General features: G+C 43.8%; 1 protein-coding gene across 12 annotated transcripts in view; it reads right to left on the bottom strand.

The window, feature by feature from the left end:
• Positions 1–5,910: 5,910 nt before the first annotated feature.
• Positions 5,911–23,823, bottom strand: part of INTS6L (integrator complex subunit 6 like) — a 56,419-nt gene continuing 38,506 nt past the window's right edge. For 3 of the 12 annotated variants that reach the window (XM_047843399.1, XM_047843398.1, XM_047843406.1), the window contains 9 exons: positions 19,597–19,691; positions 18,444–18,554; positions 15,976–16,194; positions 15,205–15,328; positions 13,546–13,688; positions 11,688–11,922; positions 8,870–9,247; positions 7,675–7,768; positions 5,911–7,073 (listed from right to left, as the gene is read on the bottom strand). In XM_047843399.1, coding sequence (XP_047699355.1) covers positions 6,965–7,073; positions 7,675–7,768; positions 8,870–9,247; positions 11,688–11,922; positions 13,546–13,688; positions 15,205–15,328; positions 15,976–16,194; positions 18,444–18,554; positions 19,597–19,691 — 1,508 coding nt within the window. In that variant the 3' untranslated portion in view covers positions 5,911–6,964. Of the gene's footprint in view, positions 7,074–7,674; positions 7,769–8,869; positions 9,248–11,687; positions 11,923–13,545; positions 13,689–14,848; positions 14,970–15,204; positions 15,329–15,975; positions 16,195–18,443; positions 18,555–19,581; positions 19,692–21,165; positions 21,392–23,823 lie in introns of those variants that run through there. The other 9 variants (XR_007148867.1, XM_047843401.1, XM_047843402.1 and 6 more) reach the window with 9 other exon arrangements.

The following is a 23,823-nucleotide window of genomic DNA, read 5'->3' as shown; positions in this document are numbered from 1 at the left end:
GACTCATTTTGACCTAAAAACACCTGCAGATTGAAAGTGAGGGGATGGAGAACCACCTATCATGCTACTGAATAATGTCTTTCAAAAGACAGACAGAATAGCCATACTTATACCAGAAAAAACTAGATTTTAAAACAAAGACTATATACCAAGGGATAAAGAAGGGCATTATATCATAATTAAGGGATCTACCCATCAAGGAGATCTAACAATTGTAAATATTTATGCCCCCAACTTGGACACATAGATCAATGGAACAGAACAGATAACCCAGAAATGGACTCACAACTATATGGTCAACTAATCTTGGACAAAGCGGGATAGAGTATCCAATGGCAAAAAGACAGTCTCTTCAACAAATGGTGCTGGGAAAACTGGACAGGAACATGCAGAAGAATGAAACTGGACCACTTTCTTATACCATACACAAAAATAAATTCAAAATGGATTAAAGACCTAACTGTGAGACAGGAAACCATCAAAACCCTAGAGGAGAATACAGGCAGCAACCTCTTTGACCTCAGCGGGAGCAACTTCTTCCTAGACATGTCGCCAGAGGCAAGGGAAAAGCAAAAATGAACTATTGGGACTTCATTAACATAAAAAGCTTCTGCACAGCCAAGGAAACAATCAACAAAACTAAAAGGCAGTCTACGGAATGGGAGAAGATATTTGCAAATGGCATAGCTAATAAAGGGTTAGTATCCAAAATCTATAAGGAACCTATCAAACTCAATAGCCCCCCCCCAAAATATGCAGTTAAGGAATGGGTAGAAGACATGAATAGACATTTTCCAAAGAAGATATCCAGATGGCTAACAGACACATGAAAAGATGCTCAACATCATTCATCATCAGGGAAATGAAAATCAAAACCACAATATGACACCACCTCACAACTGTCAGAATGGCTACAATTAATAACACAAGAAACAACGAGTGTTGGTGAGGATATGGAAAAAGGAGAACCCTCTTGCCCTGTTGGTGGGAATGCAAACTGGTGCCGCCACTTTGGAAAATAGTATGGAGGTTCCTCAAAAAGTTAAAAATAGAACTCCACTAAGGTCCAGCAATTGCACTATCAGGTATTTACCCAAAGGATACAAAAGTACAGATTCGAAGGGGCACATGCACCCTAATGTTTATAGCAGCATTATCACCCATAACCAAACCAAAGAGACAGCCCAAATGTCCATCGACGGATGAATGGATAAAGAAGATGTGGTATATATGTGCAGTGGAATAGTACTTGGCCATCAAAAAGAATGAAATCTTGCTGTTTGCAATGACATGGATGGAGCTAGAGAGTATTCTGCTAAGTGAAATAAGTCAGTCAGAGAAAGACAAATACCATATGATTTCACTCATATGTGGAATTTAAGAAACAAAATGGATGAACATATGGAAGGGGGAAAAAAGAAAAAGGCTAACAAACCATGAGAAACTCTTAAAGATAGAGAACAAACTGAGGGTTGATGGAGGGAGATGAGTGGAGGATGGGCTATATGGGTGGCAGGTATTAAGGAGGGCACCTGCTGTGATGAGCACTGGATGTTATAAGTGAGGAATCACTAAATTCTACTCCTGATACCTCTATGGCACTGTATGTTAACTAACCATAATTTAAACAAAAATTTGAAAAGATAAAGATCATTTGACTATTTTATGTGGGTCTATTTCCAAGTTCTCTATTATGTCCCACTGATTTGTCTATTCTTGCACCAATACCACCCTGTCTTGATTATTGCACCTTTATAGTGAGTCTTGAAGTTAGGTAGTGTTAGCCCTCCAACTTTCGTCTTTGTTTCTTATTGCGTTGCCTCTTCTGGATCTTTTGCTTCTCCATATAAATCTTAGAATCAGTTTATCAATATCCAGAACATAACTTGCTGGGATTTTGATTGGGATTGCATTGAATCTGTAGATCAAGTTGGGAAGAACTGACATCTTGACGATCAAAGACTGGAGTTTTTAACTCTCAGACTTGTGCACACTAAGCATCCAGAAATTTGTCAATCATAGTGCAGGTTTTTCTACCCCATTCTCATGGTGGTTTTCTATCATTAATCTCTGCTCCAGCAAGCCATGCCTCGCTGTTATTGACCTATGTCTCGCTAATCTTGGGGGTAGTGGTTTGCCCTGTGTCCTCCCCTCACTTATAGATCCAAGAAGAGTTGTTGATTTTTCAGTCTGTTCAGCCTTGTACTTGTTGGGAGGGAGTAGCAACTTCCAAGCCATGTGGGACCAGAAACCAGAAGTCAATGATTTTTTTTTTTAAGTTATTACACTTCTCGGGGCGCCTGGGTGGCGCAGTCGGTTGGGCGTCCGGCTTCAGCCAGGTCACGATCTCGCGGTCTGTGAGTTCGAGCCCCGCGTCAGGCTCTGGGCTGATGGCTCAGAGCCTGGAGCCTGTTTCCGATTCTGTGTCTCCCTCTCTCTCTGCCCCTCCCCCGTTCATGCTCTGTCTCTCTCTGTCCCAAAAATAAATAAACGTTGAAAAAAAAATTAAAAAAAAAAGTTATTACACTTCTCAAAAAATTTAAAATAAAATTATCATATGATCCAGTGATTCTATTACTATTCTATACTATTACTCAAAGAAAACAAAAACACTAATTTAAAAAGATATATACTCCTATGTTTACTGCAGCATTATTTACAATAGCCAAGATATGGAAGCAACCCAAATGTCCATCGATAGATGAATGGATAAAGAAGATGGCTATGTGGGGGGCGTGTGCATGCGTGTGTGTAATGGAATATTTTTCAGCCATAAAAAAGAATGAAGTCTTGCCATTTGTAACAACATGGATGGAGCTAGAGAGTATTGTGCTAAGGGAAATAAGCCAGTCAGAAAAAGACAAATATCATATAATTTCACTCATATGTGTAATTTAAGAAATAAAACAAATGAACAAAGGCAAAAATACAAACAAATAGCCACTCTTTTTTTGGTTTATTTATTTACTTTGAGAGATTAAGAGAGAGAGAGAGAGAGAGCAAGGAAGGGGCAGAGAGAGAGAGAGAGAAAACAGACTCTTAAATGTAGATAACAACCTGGTGGTTGCCAGAGGCAAGGTCAGAGGGGGATGTATAAAACAGGTAAAGGGGATTAAGAGTACACTTACCATGATGAGCACTGAGTAATGTATAGAATTGTTGAATCACAATATTGTACGTCTGAAATTAATGTAACACTGTGTGTTAATTACACTGGAATTAAAAAAAAACACATGACACTCCATAATTTTGCATGTCAGGAATTTGAGCAGGGCTGAGATGGCAACCATTCTGCTCCATATGGCATCACGTGGCATCAGATGGCACCTGGACTGCTCCAGAGCACTTTGTTGTTGCTGTTGGTGTTGTTGCAAATTACGCGTAAAATGTACCACTTTAAAATTTCCCACTCGGGGCGCCTGGGTGGCGCAGTCGGTTAAGCGTCCGACTTCAGCCAGGTCACGATCTCGCGGTCCGGGAGTTCGAGCCCCGCGTCGGGCTCTGGGCTGATGGCTCGGAGCCTGGAGCCTGTTCCCGATTCTGTGTCTCCCTCTCTCTCTGCCCCTTCCCCGTTCATGCTCTGTCTCTCTCTGTCCCAAAAATAAATAAACGTTGAAAAAAAATTAAAAAAAAAAAATTTCCCGCTCAATGGCATAAAGTTGTGCAACCCTTAAGGAACTCTCTGGTTCTAGAACTTTTTTACTCTCGCAAAAGGAAACTATACTGGCAGTCATTGCCCATTTCTTCCTTTCCCCACGCTCTCAAAACCAGTCATCTATTTTGTGTCTCTATGCATATGTCAGTTCTTGATATTCCGCATAAGTGGAATCACACATATATGCCCTGTTTTGTCTGGCTTCTTTCACATTCTTTCTTCCACAATGCTTCCGATGTTCATCCATGCTGTGGCACGTGTCAGTACTTTATTCCCAGCGATGTATGAGGGCTCCAGTTACTCTATATCTTCAACACACTTATTTCCTTTTTGACGATGGCCATCTTGGTAGATGTGAAGTGTTCTCTTATTGTGGTTTGGATTTGCATGTCCCTGATTACACGTTGGCCATCTTTTCATGGGCGCGTTGGCCATTTACACTTCACGTGCTCCTTTGTGTGTGTTCTTTGGAGATGGGCTTTTTCGAAAGTTTTTTGGCCTATTTTTCCTTAGATTGTTTGTATCTTTGTTGTTGAGTGGAAAGAATGCTTTTTATATTATGGATACTGGACTCTTATTAGATGTATGTGTTACAAATATAAAATACTCCCATCTTATGGATCATCTTTTCACTCTCCTGATAGTCCTTTGAGGTACAAAAGCTTTTAATTTCTATTTGAGAGAGACAAAGACACTAAAAGAGGGGGAGGTGCAGAGAGAGAGGGGGAGAGAGAGAATCCCAAGCAGGCTCCGCGCTGACAGCCTCACAAAGTGTGAGATCATGACCTGAGCCAAAATCAAGAGTCGGACACTCAACCAACCGAGCCATCCAGGCGCCCCTAAAAGCTTTTAATTTTGATGAAGACAAATTATCTATACTTTTCTTTTGTCGCTTGTGCTTTTGGTGCCATATTCAAGAAACCATTGTCAAATGCAAGGTCATGAAGGTTAACTCCAAAGTTTCCTTCTGAGAGTTTTAGGGATTTAGCTCCTATTGATTTATTGTTCCTTGATTTGTGTCTGGTATGAGATAAGTATCCAACTTCTGTTATTGATTTCTAGTTTGATTCCATTATGGCAAAGGAGCTACTTTGTATGATTTCCATCTTTTAAAATTCATTGAGACTTGTTTTATGGCTTAGTATACGGACAGTCCTGGAGAGTACTTTGTGAGCACTTGAGAATACGTACCCTGCTGTTGTTGGGCGGGCGCTCTACAGGTGTCTGTTAGACCTAATTGATGTATAGCATTGCTCAAGTGCGCTCTTTCCTTACTGATCCTCTGACTAGTCTATCCACTATGGTGCTGAGCCTAACGCTTCACCAGAGGTGAAATCTTATGGTCTTCTCAGGTCTTTTCGACTCTGAGCCCTGCCCCGGGCATGCACATGGTTTTCTAGATATCCAGGTACACACGCAGGAGCATTTCAAAAGCCCTCATTCTCCAAGGTAACTCATTCCCCAGTTTTTCCTTCCAACATTCATGGACTTAGAAAATGCCTCATCTCCTGTCATGGATTTCCAGGCAGCATCACTTAGAAACAAGGATATTGCTTCTCGGGGCACATGCTCACGGAATTCACTAGGGTTATGACCTGCCTCATCATCCCCAAGCAGAAGTTTCAAAAAAAATCGTAGAATGATCTTTCAAAGCCTCAGTTTTGGTTCTAACTTGGAGACGGTACCTTGAGGGGCTGGGACAATATAGTTTAGAGGGGCTGGGACAATATAGTTTAGAGGCTGTCACGCTCTCCCTCATTTGCCAAGAGAGCGAGCTGTCCCTCCCGGAGGCGTGACACGCCAGACAGGTTCAAACAAACATAATTTCTTGGGACTGAGGTCCACTCCCCTCCCTCCAGAAGCGAGAACCCACACATAGAACGTAAGCTGTCATCCTCAAGACTGGGGGGGGGGGGCAAGAATACGTTCAAATGCCACAAAACTCTCTTATCATGTTTCGCTGGCTTTTCTCCTGATTCAGTGTTCGCTTGGTTGCTATAAACCTTTGCTATCTTCCAGAGTCCTTCATTCTGACAGGTGTCTTTTTCAGTGTTTTCAGTGTTGCTGGAGAGGGACTGACCCCCAGAATACCCTGCTCTGCCATTTCCCCCAACATCGCTGGGTTCTGTGAGTGATGTTTTGAAGTTTCGATCCTTATGTTAACATCTTCACTTTATAACGTGCACTCCGTTTTCTGAAAGGAGCAACAAGTCACAGGAAAGATCAAACTAGAAATGCCTCCAGCATCAACACACTTGTGAAAACCAATAAAATGCTTTATTTTATATATGCAAACTCAAAATCTCTTTGTACACTTAAATTTCTGCAAATTAATCCAGACAAAACAATACTGCTCCATATAAACCTTTGTATAAACCTGAAAGGAAATATATACATTATTTTTTTTTTTCTTGTAGTGCTCCCAAAGCACAGAACGTACAAGTCTGCCCGAAGACTTTCGGTCATCACACTCGAGAACAAATGTCAGGGTTGGGGTAGCCTCAGGTGCACTTTGTAATGTCTCTAGACAAAATAGAAGAGAGTTGGAGGTAGATCATTTGTGACTCACCCTGCCCCCTCCCACAGAGAAATAAGTTACCCGAATAGCAGCTTTCTTACTCTTTGTTTCAAACTGTCCTGAATATTGCATGGTTTAAAAGGCACAACTAGGAATTGTTGAAAACTCTGTTCGGCACACACAAGATGGCCACCAAGCAGTGCTCCACGTTACAGGTGGCTCTTAGTCACTCTGGAAATGCCCAGAACAGCAAAGTTCATATGAGGAAACCCTTGTCACATCTAGAAGGGGCGACAGTGGGGCGCCTGGGTGGCTCAGTTGGTTGAGCGTCCGACTTCGGCTCAGGTCATGATCTCGCGGTTCGTGAGTTCGAGCCCCGCGTCAGGCTCTGTGCTGACAGCTCGGAGCCTGGAGCCTGCTTCGGATTCTGTGTCTCCGTCTCTCTCTGCCCCTCCCCTGCTCACATTCTGTCTCTCTCTCTCTCTCTCTCTCAAAAACAAATAAAGATTAGAAGGGGTGACAGTGCTTACTGAAGTTGACCTGCTGAATTAATAATATCGCCTTCCTCAACTGGGAAAAAAACCCAACAAAACAACAAATTAATACTTTCAGAAAAACCCTTAGCCAGCTTTTACTTCCAGAGAATCATAAAACAAAAAAAAAGCTCCATGGCTTTTTCTTAGCTTCGGGAAGGCAATTCCCTTGCCTAAAACATTCTAGGAAGCTTTGACAATATCATCTTCCATCGTACAGCATAGAAAGCTTGCCCTTTTTTCTCCTTGGTCTTTGCATTAACATGATGATCTTCTGTTGATGTGATTAACGTTGTTGAGGTGGTGGTGGGAGTCTATCTTTTCTAGTACCTTCTCAAGGTACTGGATTAAGACTCGTCTTTTAAACCTAGAAATAAAGAGAAATTTTATTAACCAAAAGATACGCGAAGCCTTTCCAATGTGCAAGGCACTGTGCGGGGCACAAGGTGGAACTGGTGGTCTGCATGCGGCTTAGCAGGGGCGCCTGGGTGGCTCAGTCGGTGGAGCATCCGGACTTCGGCTCAGGTCATGATCTCGAGGCTCGTGAGCTTGAGCCCCGCGTCGGCTCTGTGCTGACAGCCTGGAGCCTGCTTCGGATTCCGTGTCTCCCTCTTTCTCTACCCCTCCCCCGCTCATGCTCTGTCTCTCTCTGTCTCAATAGACAGTCAAAAGAAATTTGCCAAAAACAAATAAAAAAAGATGCGGCTTAGCAAATACTGACAGTGCCAGCTTGAGGGCCTGAGCCCACCTCAGGCTGTGGTGAGCTTAGAAGATTCCACAGACGTGGATGAATGAGTTGGACTCCGATAATACCAATCTCAATGCCTCTGGAGACAGCCGTAACTACGAGAGCGAGCCAGGGTTTGAGAAAACCGAGGGACAGTTCATTCCACCCCCCGCCCCCTATTCTGCATTAGGCCCTACCGCTTAACGACAAGCGGAGACGAAGGTCTCCACTTTACACCCACCTTGCAGCTTCCTTGATGGTAAACTCAACAAATTGTTTCTTGACTGCAAGAGACCCTTGCACTTCTTCAAGCAGAATGAAAATCCTTTCATACTCTGAAGATATTTAAAAAAAAAAAAAAACCCAAAACCTCAGTATTCTTAAAAAATACGAATAGGAAATAAAATTCAATCCTTACACATCCTCAGTAATCAATCCTCACAGGTGGAAAGTTATCATTTGTATTTTAAACACTCGAACCCAAACATCCGCGCATCAGCTACTAAGGAAACTCTTGTAAACACTGAACAAATGTGGCAGACTGAATAATGGCCCCCAACGTTGTCCACATCTTACCTCCTGGAACCTGTGAATATGTTGCCGTATACGGCAAAAGGGACTTGACTTTGCAGATAGAATTGAGCTGTGGATCTTGAGATGGGGAGATTATCCAGGCTTATGCATCAGTGTAATCACAAATATCCAAATAATAGGAGGTGGGGAGTAGAATTGGAGCCAGAGAGAAAAGATGTAAGGATGGGAGCGCGGCTAGACGGGAGAGAAGGCCCTGACGTTACTGGCTCGAAGCTGAAGGAAGGGGCCAAGAGCTAAGGAGCACAGACAGCCTGTAGGAGCCGGAAAGGGCAAGGAGACAGATTCCCCCTAGAGTCTCCAGAAGGAACACCTTTCTGTTAGCCCAGTGAAAATAATTTCAGAATTCCGACTTGCATGACTGTAAGGGGAGTACAGTTTTGAGCCACGTGGCTTGTGGCAACTTGTTACGGCAGCAAAAGGAAACTATTACAATCAGTAAGGTGCAAAAAGAGAAAAGGGTGTATTGGGTCCTTTTAGTTAAAGCAAGAGGAATCACTTTAAATTATGTGAAAACCCAGGGTGCTGGGTGGCTCAACTGGTTGAGCGTCCAGCTTTGGCTCAGGCCATGATCTCATGGGTTCATGAGTTTGAGCTTTGCGCTGATAGTGCGGAGCCTGCTTCATTCAGATTCTCTGTCTCCCTCTCTCTCTCTCTCTCTGCCCCTCCCCTGCTCGTGCTCTCTCTCAATCTCTCTCAAAAATAAACATTAAAAAAATAATAATAAATTATGTGAAAACCCAATACTTCCCCAATACCTCCAGAGATAGCATGAATCTATCCTGAATCATAGAATTATGAGGACCTCCCATTGTATTATTGATACTTGTGCTTTCATTACTTACTTCGTCCAAATTTTCGAACTTCCTTCATCAACTGATGTTTTATATCAGCATTGATTCCTTGCGCCATAGCAGGAGTTATTTGCAAGGTGTTTGGTACAGTTCCCAAAGTGGGTGTCACCGAGGCTTTGCGATCATCTACAGAGACACTGCAGTGTTTGCTTCCTCCTAGAAGTGCATGCGTACCAGGTTTGTGAATCAGGCCGTCTTTCCTTAGACTAGTGAAGTCGTCAGATAGAGAATCCAACTGGTGGTGGTGTGGAATACCATCTCCTGCCATATTCATAAGCTCTGGGGGAGCAGATTTTGACAAGAAGCCATCGGGTGGGATCTGACCATTTTCCCTCTTCTCCTCATGGACATCAGGAATGACAGTGACATCTGGAGGCCAAATCAAGAAGGTAAACTGTGAGGTGGGTGAGTTATATCAACCCCACAGGCAGATCTTCACGTTTGAGGAAATTGTTTTAAAAGCAAGAAGGTGTACAGATGGGAGGCTGAGACCCCTCAAACCGAGCCCAGGAAAATAATACAACAAAACCACCTTCTTTTCTTCACGGCACTCCCAATACATATGGAAACCGAGTCGGGCAAGACAACTACTGAGCGTTCTCAGGTCCCTGGCACGCGTGGTTTAGTGGCTGCTTGTGCTTTACAAGCTTAAAGGCAGCAAGTCTCACTTGATGTCATGATTTCTGTAATTTACATATAAAATGCCATGCTTAAGAAAATGCCAGGCTTCACCGAGCTTGACACCAGACTACATGGGCCCCCTTCAATTTCTCTCCTATCTCAAAAGTTCTAAGAAAACAGAGGTGGCCGTTAGGCCTGGAGATTCTACATGTAGTCCGTCACCAAAAATCTTTGTATGTGATTCTCATCATTCCCTTCTGTGACAAGGAAATGGGTTTCCTTTTACTCCAGGCCTGACACCTCTACTTCATATGCTCTGCCTCCTTCCTGCCAGGCACTGAGACAAAGCTGGAGGATCGGCAGTGAACGAGACAGACAAGAACAATCCCTATCCTTACGGAACTTACATCCTCATGGGGAAGTCAGATGGTATGTGTAATTTGGGCAAGGGGAATAATACAGTTTGAATTCTTGTTGGGAAGGAAGGTATCAGGGATGTGACAGAGAGCAGGAGGGGGAGTCTCCGTGACCCCGGGGTCGGGCAGGGCCCTCTGAGGAGGTGACCCGTGGAGCAGGAGACAGGGCGGCCTGTGCACGTGAGGAGGACTTCCGGCTGCCGTGAGGGCCAGTGCAGCGCCCTAGGAGGGGACGAGCCGGGGCCGTGGAGCAAAGGACAGAGGCAGAGAGAGCAAGGAGGACACCCAGAGGACGCGTGCAGGGGAGGAGGGCAGGCCCGGGTCCTGCAGAGCGTGTAGACCAGCGTCGGGAGCTCCGATTCTGTTCTGAGTGCTCGGGGGAGTTGGTGGCGGGTTTCGCGATGGACGTGGCAGGATCGGATTTCCGTGCGCACGGGGTCAGTCGGGCTGCAGGGCGGTGATGGGTCGGGAGGGTCAAGTGGGAGAGCAGGGAAATCAGACGAGAAGCTGTTGTAGCAGCTTGGGGACAGACGGTGGCAGCACAGACTAGAGGGATAGAGACACAGGGTGATCCAGGAATCGCACTGGGTGTCAAAGTGTCTGCACTTGCTAAGGGATGGGAGTGAGAGAAGAATAAAAGAGAAATCATGGTGACTCCGAGGATCTTCACTGAGCCCCGGGGGAAATAATGGTGCCAGGAGTGTGCTCTTCCTGATCTGGCCCAGTGACCTCATGTTGATGGCCCGACAGCGATCACGTTGGCATCCTTTACACTGTGGAAACCTGCAAACATTATAATCCAGGGCTTCACCCCCCCGGCCCCCACACACTCGGACAGCTGGCTGTCGCACCTTTACCAGCATACTGCCGGATGGTGTCACTTAACATTAAGAGTCATGCCTGCGGCAGGCGGCAAGCAGAGCTGTTTTGGAGAGCGCGAAGGTTAGGAGTGCTGATGAAACACGTGAAACCGAATTTTATCGGTCTATGGGGCACCTAAGTGGAAATACCATGTCCATGGTTAAATTTAGGTCTGGAGTTTGAAGCAAGGTGTAAACACCCAAGTTGTTGACATGTAAATGTCTTGGAAAGCCCAAGACTGCATGGGATCACCTGGGGTGGGGGGGTGGTGTCTGGAATCCAGATTTGGGTCCCTACGCTATTTGCAGGTGGGAGAGAAGGGGAGAAACCAGAAAAAGAGGGTGAAGAGGAGTTGCCATCAAAGGGAGCAACACGCTCCTATCCCCATGTCTCCCCCTTGTGCTAGTTACTACATAAGTATGGATCTTCTCACCTCAGACAGTGAACAACTGTGACAAGTGACACGAAGAAGCAATGGCAACACGCAACAGACCCTGGGGGCCGTGATGACGCCTGTCTCAGTGCGGTGGGGAGGCAGAGCCAGACCGCACTGGGCTGGAGCGGGAGCAGGAGTTGAGGACACAGAGAGCCAGTGCAGACCCAGCCTCGTATTAAGCGGGTTCGCTCTTGCTGCGTCGAGAACCTGCTTCCTCGTTCTGACTCACGCAGCAACACGCTCCTATCCCCATGTCTCCCCCTTGTGCTAGTTACTACATAAGTATGGATCTTCTCACCTCAGACAGTGACTCTGCTCCCCACGGGGCCCTTTGTACCTACCACATTGATGATTTAATAATGGTTTACTTAACGAACAAAAAGCGGATACAAAGGAAATGAACACAAAGGAAAATAGGGCTGTTTAGTGTTAGTCTTCTAGGAGCCATAAGGAAATCACAACCACTACTCTATACCTGTATGTACAAGGGTGGGTTTTATGAGGTTTGGATAAGATGGGAACCACGAGGCTGAGGGTGGTCCCTTTCCGCCCACATGGTTAGTTACAGTGGGTGGTGTTTGTGGTTTCGCCAACAGCAGGGACATACTCCGCCTTCTCTTAGATGACAGAGGACTGTTGGGTTCTCCGGGGCGCTTCACTTTGTTCTGTGGCCCTGCCACGAATTCATCTGCTTCATCAATCATCATTCCCTAGAAAACACCAATGAACACTCTCCATTAAAGAGCACAGCGCCCGCACGCGGCACGCGCACACTCAACCATACATCCCGTTACCAACACACATCTTCATCACGGGCCAGAGATTTACCGTGCCCCACCTAGACCCTGTTCTCAGAAAGTGCTCCTCCAGTCCAATCTTGACCTAGTCTCGGTGGAACAAGGAGGAGATGAAAAGATGACGTGTTGCCACGGTCAAACACAATACAATCATGATTAACCAGAAAGCTTGAGAAATGAGCAACTCGCATCAACCGAAGAGGTTACTTTTCGGAGGAAGTACAGACCATTCGGAAGCGACCCTTGGCAAGTGAACCAATTCCCTTTTGTGTGCTTTTGTGCTTTAAATGCATCATTAAGAAATATTGACTATCACTGTACAGAACGCTGCATGTGGACGGTAGAGAGCAGGTTGACAGAAAATGCCACTGCCCCAACAGCAACCTCACGGAGGTTCAAATATGTCCACCTTGGGGGCTTTTCATTCTTGGGGGTAGGTAAAGGATGACAGCCGGCAGTGCAGAGGGTTAGCTAAAAGCTGTTCCCATCCAAGGATAACCCGAGAATATGAAAATATTTTCACAAAATCATGATAAAAGACTCTTCCAAGGCATTTTCCAAAGCAACACGGTACAGAAAGGGGAAACCATACACCCTGAGCATTTACTGCATGTAGGTCATGTTTGAAATGGGTACATGCACTAACTCAATACTGCACAGGACTCTGGTAAGTGTAATCATTATCCCCAGGGGTTCAAGTGAGGAGCCCAAGGCACAGAAAGGTTAAGAGAAAGTCCAATTAATTGAGGATTGGGGTGAAGTGGAATATCTCTCATTCTAGTTTTGTTACCAGACAGATTATTATATGGTCTGCAGCTTAACACCAATAGTCTTCTCCATGTGTGCAAAGAGAATCCCCATTTGCCTTCATCCTTAGATGGTCAAATCGGCATCTCTCTCTCTCTCCCTCTCTCTCTCTCTCTGTCTCTCTCTCTCTCTCACACACACACACACACACACACCTCACATTTAGATTTCTACTAGGACAATCCAAAGAAAGCAGCATCACGTAGTACTTCCTATTTCAAGATGAACACTTCATCACCGTCTGGCTAGAGCACTAGAGATCCGAGTAATGGAAACAGGAAATAACTGGTGATCTCAATATTAAAGGAATTAGCGTGCAGAGGTGGGAATGAATACAGACTCTGGAGCTGGAAAGACGTGGGTTCAAATCCTGGCCCTTCTCAGCTGTGCTACTCAGAGCACACCACTTGACCACTGTGAGCCTTGATTTCTTCTTATGAGAGGACAGATGGTAACACTCATCTGCAGAACCGTTGTGGCCATTCAGTGTGATCGCGTAAAACAACAACTCCTACTAGGTACTCAGTAAATGTCACTTATTCCTTTCTTCAAGCAACACGCCTTTGTATCAGGAGGCTCCCACTTTCCATTTATGGAGAGCCCTGGAGTCCTATTTTATCTTGTCAACCAACAGAGGGAGAACCTCTGATTTATATTCACCTTGCCCAGAAGAAAGGAATGATAGCAAGACTATCACAACTTGGGCAGACTTAGAAATAGGGATCTTACCTTCTTATCTTGTTTGAATGGATTGCCAAAAGTATGTAGTCTTTTTGGTTGATCTGGATCAATCTCTCGAAGCGGAGAAGCCAGTGTCTTTAGATATTCCTGATAGTTACCCATTTGTGCGACTGGAACACTATGAAGGGAATCTGTAAAATCGCCGGCAAAGAAACAAATGGTACACGGCTGCAGTGTATGCATCATGAGGACGATCAGGTCATGATCTCACGGTTTGTGGGATCGAGCCCCGTGTCAGGCTCTGCGCTGACAGCATGGGGCCTGCTTGGGATTCTCTCTCCCTCTCTCTCTGCCCCGCCCCTGCTCACATGTGTGCATGTGTGCTAAATAAATAAATAAATAAAACTTTAAGAGGGCATGATCATAGTCTGGTTTGGCAACGTGTACCTTGGCATCCAATAGTCTAAAATCTCAACTTTTGGGGGCACCTGGGTGGCTCAGTGGGTTAAGCATCTGACTTCAGCTCAGGTCATGATCTCACGGTTCATGGGTTGGAGCCCTGCGTCAGGCTCTGTGCTGACAGCTTGGAGCCTGGAGCCCGCTTCTGATTCTGTGTCTCCCTCTCTCTCTGCCCCTCCCCTGCTCGTGCACGCGCGCTCTCTCTCTCTCTCAAAAATAAATATAAACATTTAAAAGCATCTCGAATTCTAAGATTTAAAATTATCTCTCTTCATCCCACTCACTACTCAGGGTACCATCACTACTCCCTACAAGCTCAAATCACTAGGCCAAGTACAATGTCCTTAGGCCTCAAACCAGGTTTGAAAATGGGCTGACATCCTGTATGTCACCACCCAGCCTGAAACACCATATTTGTGCTGCATTTCAAAGAGCCTGGCCTCCATGGTTCTCTCTTATCATCCAGAGACCTTGGTTAGTAGGCCTTCCATTCTCGGGGAATGTGACTAAATCTATAGGCTCCCTTCCTAGAGAAGCTTCCCTCCTCTCCACAGAACTCAGTATATAATTTTAGGAGGTCGACCAGGCTAAGATTTAACTCCTTTTAATGGACAAATGACCCTGTTTCAAATGAACACAATGGAGTAAAGGGGAATTGTACACCATCACCAATTGTCCTACACACTACCAGCTTCATAATTTTCATGTAAATGAGGAATTCTGGACTGAATTCATCACGACAGGCTGGGTTGTGCCACTTCCAAAATGTGACAGACCTAGGTCCCGCCACTTTCCAGTTCACTAAACCTGGAGTGGCTATCAAAATGCTCGCCCTTGAGAGAGATGTACCAAGAAACAGACTCTTAATCATAGAGGACAAACCGATAGTTACCGGAGGGGAGGTGGGTGGGGGGAATGGGTGAAACAGGTGACGGGGATGAAGGAGGGCACTTGTCACGAGGAGCACCGGGTGAGGTAGGCAAGTGTTGAGTCACTGCATTATACACCTGAAACTAATATGACACCGTATGTTAACTGTACTGGAATTCAAATAAAAACTTTAAAAAATGCTCACTCTCAGTGAGCCAATTAATGCACACTTGCCCTACAACCTGAGAACAGGTGAAAATGAGCATTCTAAGCCTGAAAGTATTACAAAATAACCTACCCGTTATGCAATAAGCACTTTCATGTAAGTCAGGCTTGATATTTTCCTAATCAACAAAAAATACTTCTTTGTTCATTTACCTTCATCTTGTCCAACAATAAACTTGTGTGTTTTCAGCAGATTGGATCTCATTCTGGTTAACTGGTCTAAAAGACCTCTACGTGGAATATCATAAGCATTTCTATATGTCTGAGGTTTCAAATCCTGTTTGAAATGGAACAAATAATTTCAGTTACTCCTGAGGCTTTTTAATATAGAAATGTAATTCTTAATGCTGCAGTGTATGTAAAATCGTAGTGAAGAGAGGGATATTCAATACAATAACTACCATAGAATTTTGCCAGTGGAAACCTCGCCTTTGCTGGCCTTGTTCCAAATTCTAATATAGCCACAACATGCTCAAACCACTGAGAATATCCTTTCCCAAGTATGTCAACTGGCCTGGCCACCTCTGCCCAACGTGGACCTCCTCTATGGGAAATCTTGGTGTTAGAGGTCCCTGCTGGGCTGGCCGAGACCTTCTCGAAGCTGCACTCCTGCCTGAGACCCTTCACACCCAATCTTCTTCCTCGTCCCCTCCTCTCACAGGTGCTAGATCAGCCGTGTGGCCTGAAGGTTCCCCCGCCAACTCCTGTTCTCTCTCCCCTTTATCCTTCACAGACATTACCCCCAAACATATCTTGCACATTTAATTCCATATTGGCGTCTGCGGGCAGGGCAACTCCTAAACTAAACCGGTGATAAGTATGAAGTCCAAAACAGGATCGTAATTATTTCAAAACTAAAATACGACGGCATAAATGCATCGGACCAGCTCAAACAGATACAAAGTATTTATGTCCACAATTTACCTTGTTTAAGAGCCCTACTTGGAAGCCAGCAAATTCTTTGGTATTCAATTCTGTCAGTCTTGGTGCACTCTCCCCTATGATTTCTTTCAATAGTTTTCTAAAATTTTTACTGTGGGTAAAGGACACGCCACCTCCAGAATGATTTTTCACTTTGATTCCAATTTCCTGGGGAGGTTTCTTCCCCACGGATGCTAGTATCCGTTCTGACTCTAGTTTGGTCTAAAATGAAAGTACATAGTATGTTATGAAAAGATCTATATTATCACTGTTGTTTTTACTACTTAAGAAAGGGAACACTTTAAGAACCCCACAGAACACTTTTCAATTGTAAATCACAGAAAAATGGGTAATTAAACATTTCCCTGTGCTTCTCTGCACTATCACAGCAAACAGGGAGGTGGGGGTGAGAAAAATAACTTACAACATTTTTTCTCTTGTCTAATGGCAAAATTATGATTGGATCATGGAGAGAATGGAAACCATGGATAAGAATTACATTCATAGACATTTAAAATCACATTTGGTTGCTGTAAAATCTAGTCTAAGTCAGTATATTTATTTCAGACCCAGACATAAAGGTTTAAGACTCTGTATTTATAAATGTAAACTAGGGCTAAAATTCAGATTACACAGATTGGCATTACATCTGGAACTAATTCAGCTGTTTGTTTCTAATATCGGACCACCCCCCAAAAAAGTAATGCTTAAATTTAACAAACGTTACCACGCAAATGATTTGTAATATCTGCCCAGTAAGTTTCTAGCTAACTTACAAAAAAATCCTAATGGACGCTATTAAACCGCATTGATAAATAGTGCCTGACGGTGACTCGTAGCAATATATTGGGCATGTCTGGTGATTCACATACATGGTTCGAGGAACACTGGTGACATAGTTGTTATTAAATTAGTAATTAAATTAGTGATTAGAGTGATTACAAATTAGTAATAATTTTTTTCTTTAAAAGAAGGGATTCCACCAGTGCCCAGTAAGCCCAAAAGGATTTTTCATTTCTTACGGTTAGGTCGGAGAGATTCATTAATTCTCACTATGATTGGAATTAAGTATGTTTCTTATCTTTGGCACAAAATTAAGTCATGAAATAAGGGAAAAGAGCAAATGAAGGGTGTGTTTCCAGAAATGGTCCCGAAATCTCATTTAGAAAACTACACAAGCAACGTGTTCCAGAAGGTCCCAGAACTTGCACGACTCAACTCTGCTCACTATTCTTCCTGGTGGCCATACCCTGCTGACACAGCCTTAAAGGCCTAAGGTAGACATCAAATAAAAAAATATATGTAAATCAACAGGTCAATCAATCAATAAATAACCAAAACAAAACATTCACAACAACAACAAAAATCTATTGGCGGAGAGGAAAGGGGGTCACGGGGACGCTCGGTGGACCAGAAATCTAGGTCTGCCTGTGCTTTCTTTTGCATTCGTGAGCACACTGGACCGGCAGGAGCTGGTAAACTCCAGACCATACTTCTGTTTGTGCCGGATCCTAGCAAGGTGTGTCAGCGTCCCCAACTGCGGAGTCATTTTGGTTCTTTAGTGAAATCTGACACTCTTTTGCTTACGGCTGTCCGTCTTCTAAAGGCCCAACTTCCAGACATATGTGACTTAAAGCCTGACTGCCACTCCAGACGCTACCACTGCCCCCTACCTGGGAGCACCCTTGTGCATAAGAGGAAAGTAAAAAGGCTGCATTAATTTGTCATGGAACGTAACACATTCGTATGGCAGTAACGCTCTACCGCAGTAGCTCTGAAACACTTCCATCCTGCAAGAATGGGCTAAGTAGAGGTGAGAAGTATGGTAAGTTAGGGTGAGTGGAGGATGAGGTACTAATAGAGGGGCAGGCAAGGGACAAGGTGAATCATGGTAAATGAGGTGGGGGTATAAAGGAACGGACGGAGGGCAAGAAGAGAGGAGGTTGAACTCCACTCTCTGGGTCCCCAAGGGGCCTATCACCCTCCAGCGTGAGGCACACTGGTCTCATCTCCTCCTCACCAAGAACGAGCATGTGCATATGTTTATTGCCTAAGAACTAATTTCAGGCCAGACGTTGAGGCACACCATGCCTCAGTGTGCCGACCTACAGAAGGGGGATGCGCTAGCCCAGTGTGATTGGAGGAGAAACTAGGTTGAGGACAGACAACATGTGACCCATGAGATCATTTTCTTAAGCCTCTGCCCCTCTTAGGCCACAAGATGTCAACCAGCTCGTGGGTAGCACAAACTGGCAAGCAGGAGAAACGGCACAGCATCCAATGACACTGACAGACCCTTAGCTGCAGCTTAATGGTGAAGCTAGAAGCCATAGAGAATCACATTATCACTAATCCATAGAGTGGAGAGATATATACACATTTAATTTGAAAAATGACAATTACACTAAAGAATACGGAAATGCACTTCTGAGGGCAAAGGAGTTTTGTTTGTTTGTTTTTACCAATACTACCTGTTGGCTGAGTTTTTTAAGGTAAGAGATAACACTGTAACTAAGTCCACAATCTAAATTATCTGATATCAGATTTGGAGCTCCCATCATCCTTAGTGCTTTCTTTAATGGCTATAAGGAAACAAAATACACAACAGTAAGAATAGAATAAATCTTAAAATACTCAAAGTTCAGTTATAAGGGGCAAAGGGACATGATTCATTTCTTAGAAGTCAAGGTGCTGCACATAAAACCAAACATGGAACATTAAAAAGTGGCAATGAAAATAGCAGAGGAGTAAGGAGCAGAAAGTAAAAAACAAAAAGTAAAAATAAATCAATAAATCAATAAATCAGAAGAGAGTGGGATAAGAAGATCAAGAAACAGCATATTCAAACAGGTAAATTGCTTTCAGTCTTAATTCCCAAGTCATAAAGTCATTTCATATTGCATTTTATCGTGCACCCCATTCCTGCCATGGTAAATACTAACGCACCCCAATTTCTCCTTCCAGTGACACCAACAGTACCATTTAAGATTCTGCCTTTTCACCTCTAGAAACTTGGCTTAAGGTTTGCTACATCCGCCTCTGAAACGATTTTGGTAATCTCGATTTCGATTACATGACCAGTTCAAAAGCATCACGAAGATTTGTCTCAAGTTGTAAACACCCAAATGAGGCCAAGTAACTTTTGATTCTTTTCGGATTCCCCTCCCCCAACCAGCGGCCCTGCTCCCTGCTGTGTCTAGAACACATTTGACAGGCAATTGGCACATATGCCGCCTTCCAGAATTTCTTCTTTCAGAGGGAAACCCCACATTGAAAATTTCTAGAGTTAAAAAGGGAAGTTGACATTCATACACGACTCCAGACATATTTTTCGCAAATTCCAAAATTCCAATTTCACAAGGTTGCTTTTGCTAAGAGAAACAGAGATGTGTTTTTATAAAAATAACCATGGCAGTTAAAGGAAAGAAAATAAGCAATTCTCTTTTGTGCCACCATGACATCTCCAAGGTCTTACGCATAATTCGCGAAGACGGTGGCGATACAGATATTTAGAAATTAAAAAATCTGTCTCATTTCGGGGGTCAAGTTTTTGGCTCACTGACATTTCTTGCAACAAGAATCATCACTGATACAGTTAATGCACATATACGCAGAAATACATACTAATAAGTAGTATGGAGGCAGAGTTTTTAAGTAGCTGTCAAAAGCCTGTCGCCACTTCAGATTTGGCTTAAGCTTGTGAACTTTAAACAAGTCATCTGCAAGAGAAAACCAAACAAAATATTACGTTATTCCAATCCTAAATTCCAAGATCTAAATCAAGCACATCCGTTATAGCATTTCCTAGAAATCTCAGTGTAATTAAAACATTACATTAGACGAACCTTTCTTTGGAACTTATTTGATTGTCTTTTTTTTTTTTTTTGGGTGCTCTTTGCCAACATTATATATAGCATTTTTCTAGCAAATAAAACAAATTCTCAAGTTACCTACGCCTCTTCCATGAGTGAAGCTACATAAAATCTAGTATTAAAGCACCACCTCTGAGCCACAGGAAATATTTTTCTGACCTCCTACATGCTGGTAACACTACTGTAGTTACGTGCACTGAGGGGGAATCCACGGACATTGGTTGATAAATGGAGGCTGTTAAGGTGCGCCTGGGTGGCTCAGGTAGTTAAGGGTCTGACTCTTGGTTTCGGCTCAGGTCATAATCTCACATGAGTTCAAGTCCCGCCTGGGGCTCAGCACGGAGCCTGCCCAATTCTCTGTCTCCCTCTCTCTCGGCCACCTCCCCCCCGGCTCTCTAAATAAATAAATAAATAAATAAATAAATAAAGGCTGTTAAAGCAACAACAACAAAAAGATTAAACTCACAGAGAACAGATTGGTGGTTGCCAGAGGCTGGGTGGGGGAGAAGGGGGCAGGCGAAATGGCTGAAAGTGGTCAAGTGGTACAAACTTCCACTTACAAAATAAAGTCCTGGCGACTATAGTTAATAATACTGTGCATATTTGAAAGTTGCTCAGTGAGTAGATCTTCAAAGTTCTCATCACAAGAAATTTGTGACTCTGTGTGGTGATGGATGCTAACCAGTGTTCCCAGTGTTCTTTTCACAACAGGTATACAAATATTGAATCATTATGTTGTACATGGGAAACTAATATAATGTTACATGTCAGTTATATCTCAACAATGAATAGAGAAGTAAACAGTGAGTGTTACACTTTTGGCTGAAAGGTCAAGGTAAGAAGCTTTACAAAGTATATGAGAACAAAAGCAAAGCCTCTAACTTTCAGGCAGAGACCGCAAACTCCAAATTATGCTTTGGATCCTCTTTAATAAGTCTATACTTTGTATAGTCCCTCCCCCCCCTTCTTCATTTCTTTCATTTCCAAACTTTGGGTCTGTCAAATGCGAGTTACCAATTGGGTCGTGGCACTAGCAAAAGCTAGTAGAGATGTTAGGTTGTAGTTCAAAACTCTGTACAACTAAATATATTCTCTTGAATACCGTGTGTGTTAATACCACTAAAGACACTGTCCTTAAGTAAGCAGATCTATCTTTTCACACTTAAATTTAATTGTTTTAATAATCTAAATGCATTCTCTACACTACAGGAAAATTTTCAAAATATGTCATTATTCCCTTCTGAGGGAAAGAAAAAATATATTTTATATAACAATTCAAAATCAATAGCCCCACACATCAACAGGAGCCTGCCACGCTTACTATAAATACCAGAGATATTTCAAATCCATCTTCTATTTTGTTTTTTCAGGTTTCATTGGCTCTTATCCAACAAAAATCCAAATGCTTTACTTCCAGGGACAAAAGCATCCCAACGCCACGTGCATAGTTTCTCTACGATTAGGTCTTTTGTTCTTTTGGTGCGGGGTAGAAAGAACAAAGAAAACCGGATCTGAAGAGATTTCTGGCTCACTGTAACATGCAGGTCCTTTAAAGAAAGGAATGAGAAGAGTGTGGAAATATCCTGTTACACTTGGGTCTTTATGTGGGGTCTGTTGGGAATGAAGCAGAGTTTTGGAAACTGACACATGGAAAGACCACAAGACTGGGGAGACATCTAGATATAAACAGATTAGATAGTGAAACGGGAATCAAGAATACTCTTAACATTGCCGGAGTTTTTGAAAGGGGGGAAAGAAGAGAGAGAATGTTCCACAATCTAGATTAAGGGTAGAGAGCCACTGGGGTAGCACCCTTTTAGTCACATTCTCCGCAGTTCAGTGAATGATTTCCACGGCATGAGGTCGCCATTCACACGGAGTCTCCACAATGGGACCCCGAAGACACCGTAAACAACCAAGTCGTCAACATTTGAAAGACGAGGAAACCAGAGGATAGGAAAGTGAAGTGATAACTGCTGACACCTCAAAGACTACTGACATTTTCTCTTCCATTCTTTTCTCCCCATTTCCGGCAGCAAAAAAAAAAAAAAAAAAAAAAAAAAAAAAGGGTGGGGGGGAAGATGTGGGTTTGAGCTCCAGGCTCGGCCACACGCTTGGCAGAGTAAGCTTTGAGAAATCGCTTCCCTTTCTGGGCCTCCATTTCTTGTTCTCCTGATCATAACTGGTCTGAATCTGAATTGTATTTTTTGCACGAGTCCCAGTTCTTAAGTTAAAAGACAAAGCTACAACAAGTGTCTTCATTTCTGTAGTTGTTGGCCCTTGATAGAAAAAATAATTTCCTGGGGTGCCTGGGTGGCTTAGTTGGTTAACACGACTGACTTCGGCTCAAGTCGTGATCTCACGGTTCGTGAGTTCGAGCCCCGTGTCACAGGCCTTGTGCTGACACCTCAGAGCCTGGAGCCTGCTTCAGATTCTGGGTCACCTTCTCTCTCTCTGCTCCTCTCCTGCTCGTTCTCTCTCTCAAAAATAAATAAAAAGATTTTAAAAAAAGAAAAGAAAAAATAATTTCCTTAGTGAGAGATAATCTTCTTGCCGACTGTGTTGTTCTGGTTGCCACCCTACTGACATGATTCCTGTGATAGCTCATTGACACAATTAAGCCTCACTTACCCATTCCAGGTTAAGTTTTAGTGCTTCGATAATTAAACCTCGATTAACTACTTCTGATGGGAAATCTTGAATTAATACAGAAAAAAAACAAGGGTGACCTTAATGGACAGTTATGCAACTATGCAGTAATACAGTGATGTTCCTGGGCATTAGGAGGTATATGTGACTTAACTTGCCCTTTTCCTCAATGCCCTGTCCACCAAACTGCAAAAAAGCCCTATATCTTTATATAATGTCCTTAATATGGACTAGCAGTGCCTTTAAGAGCTATGAAGATAACATAGATATTAATTTATTTAATCCCAACTAAATGCCTTTGGGGTACCCCCCACTGTCATTACCCCCCATTTTACAGATGAAATGCCTAAGGCACAGAGAAGCTATGTATCTTATCCAAGATCACAAAGCGAGCAAACAGCAGAGCCAAGATCCATACCAGGGCAGCTATGCTCTGTAGTCCATACTCTTAACACTATGGGGCTGCACAACCCAGAAAGCGAAGTCATGGTGGAAATGCTGAGAGTGTCCATTTCAGAACTCCACATGAAACTCAAGTTTGGGGTTCGGGGGCACAAGGACCTCCAGCCTCAAATGGTGTGAAAAACCCTGTGCTCCTGGGAAGACACAGGTTACAGAAAAGCGTGGGAATGGATATTTATTTTTTAATGTTTATTTATTTATTTTGAGAGAGAGAGAGAGCAGAGAAGGGGCAGAGAGAGAGAGAGAGAGAGAGAAAGAGAGAGAGAGAGAATCTCAAGCAGGCTCCACGCTCAGCACAGAGCCCAACTCAGGGCTCAGTGACCATGAGGTCATGACCTGAGCCGAAATCAAGAGTCAGATGCTTTACCGACAGAGCCACCCAGGCGTCCCTGAAAATGGATATTTAAAGCCAAAGGGCAGAATGGGAACTAAGTCAAGGATAGACTGACCTTCAGATGGATGTGTGGGGTTGGAGAAGGGGGAGGAATCAAAGGTGCCTCTGGGGATTCTGGTTTGAGATGTTTACCGAGGATGGTGACGCTCTAGGCAGGGTGGGATGCTCCGTGTCACAGCGTAAGGAGGACCAGGGACAAATGAGGCACGTGTATCTCTTGGGACAGAAGCGTTTCATGGAGAAAGGGAACTTGACACTTGGGGAAGAGAGTAACACAGCCTAACGGGGGACCAAGAACACAGTGCCAGGACCTCACGTAGTACTGGGGACTGAGAGGGTGCAACATGCAGCAACTCAGGTGCGAGAGGTTTTAGACAAAGGAAGAACAACTCAACCGTTATCCCACGTCCACATCTGACCTCTGCTACCTGCAAGACCACCAAAGGCCAGGCCTAGAGGGAGGGGCGTCTTGTG

Source organism: Prionailurus viverrinus, chromosome X, assembly GCF_022837055.1.
Source record: "Prionailurus viverrinus isolate Anna chromosome X, UM_Priviv_1.0, whole genome shotgun sequence".
Classification (NCBI taxonomy): domain Eukaryota; kingdom Metazoa; phylum Chordata; class Mammalia; order Carnivora; family Felidae; genus Prionailurus; species Prionailurus viverrinus.
Note: the sequence above shows the minus strand (reverse complement) of the source record. Positions and strands in the feature narration are given on the sequence as shown.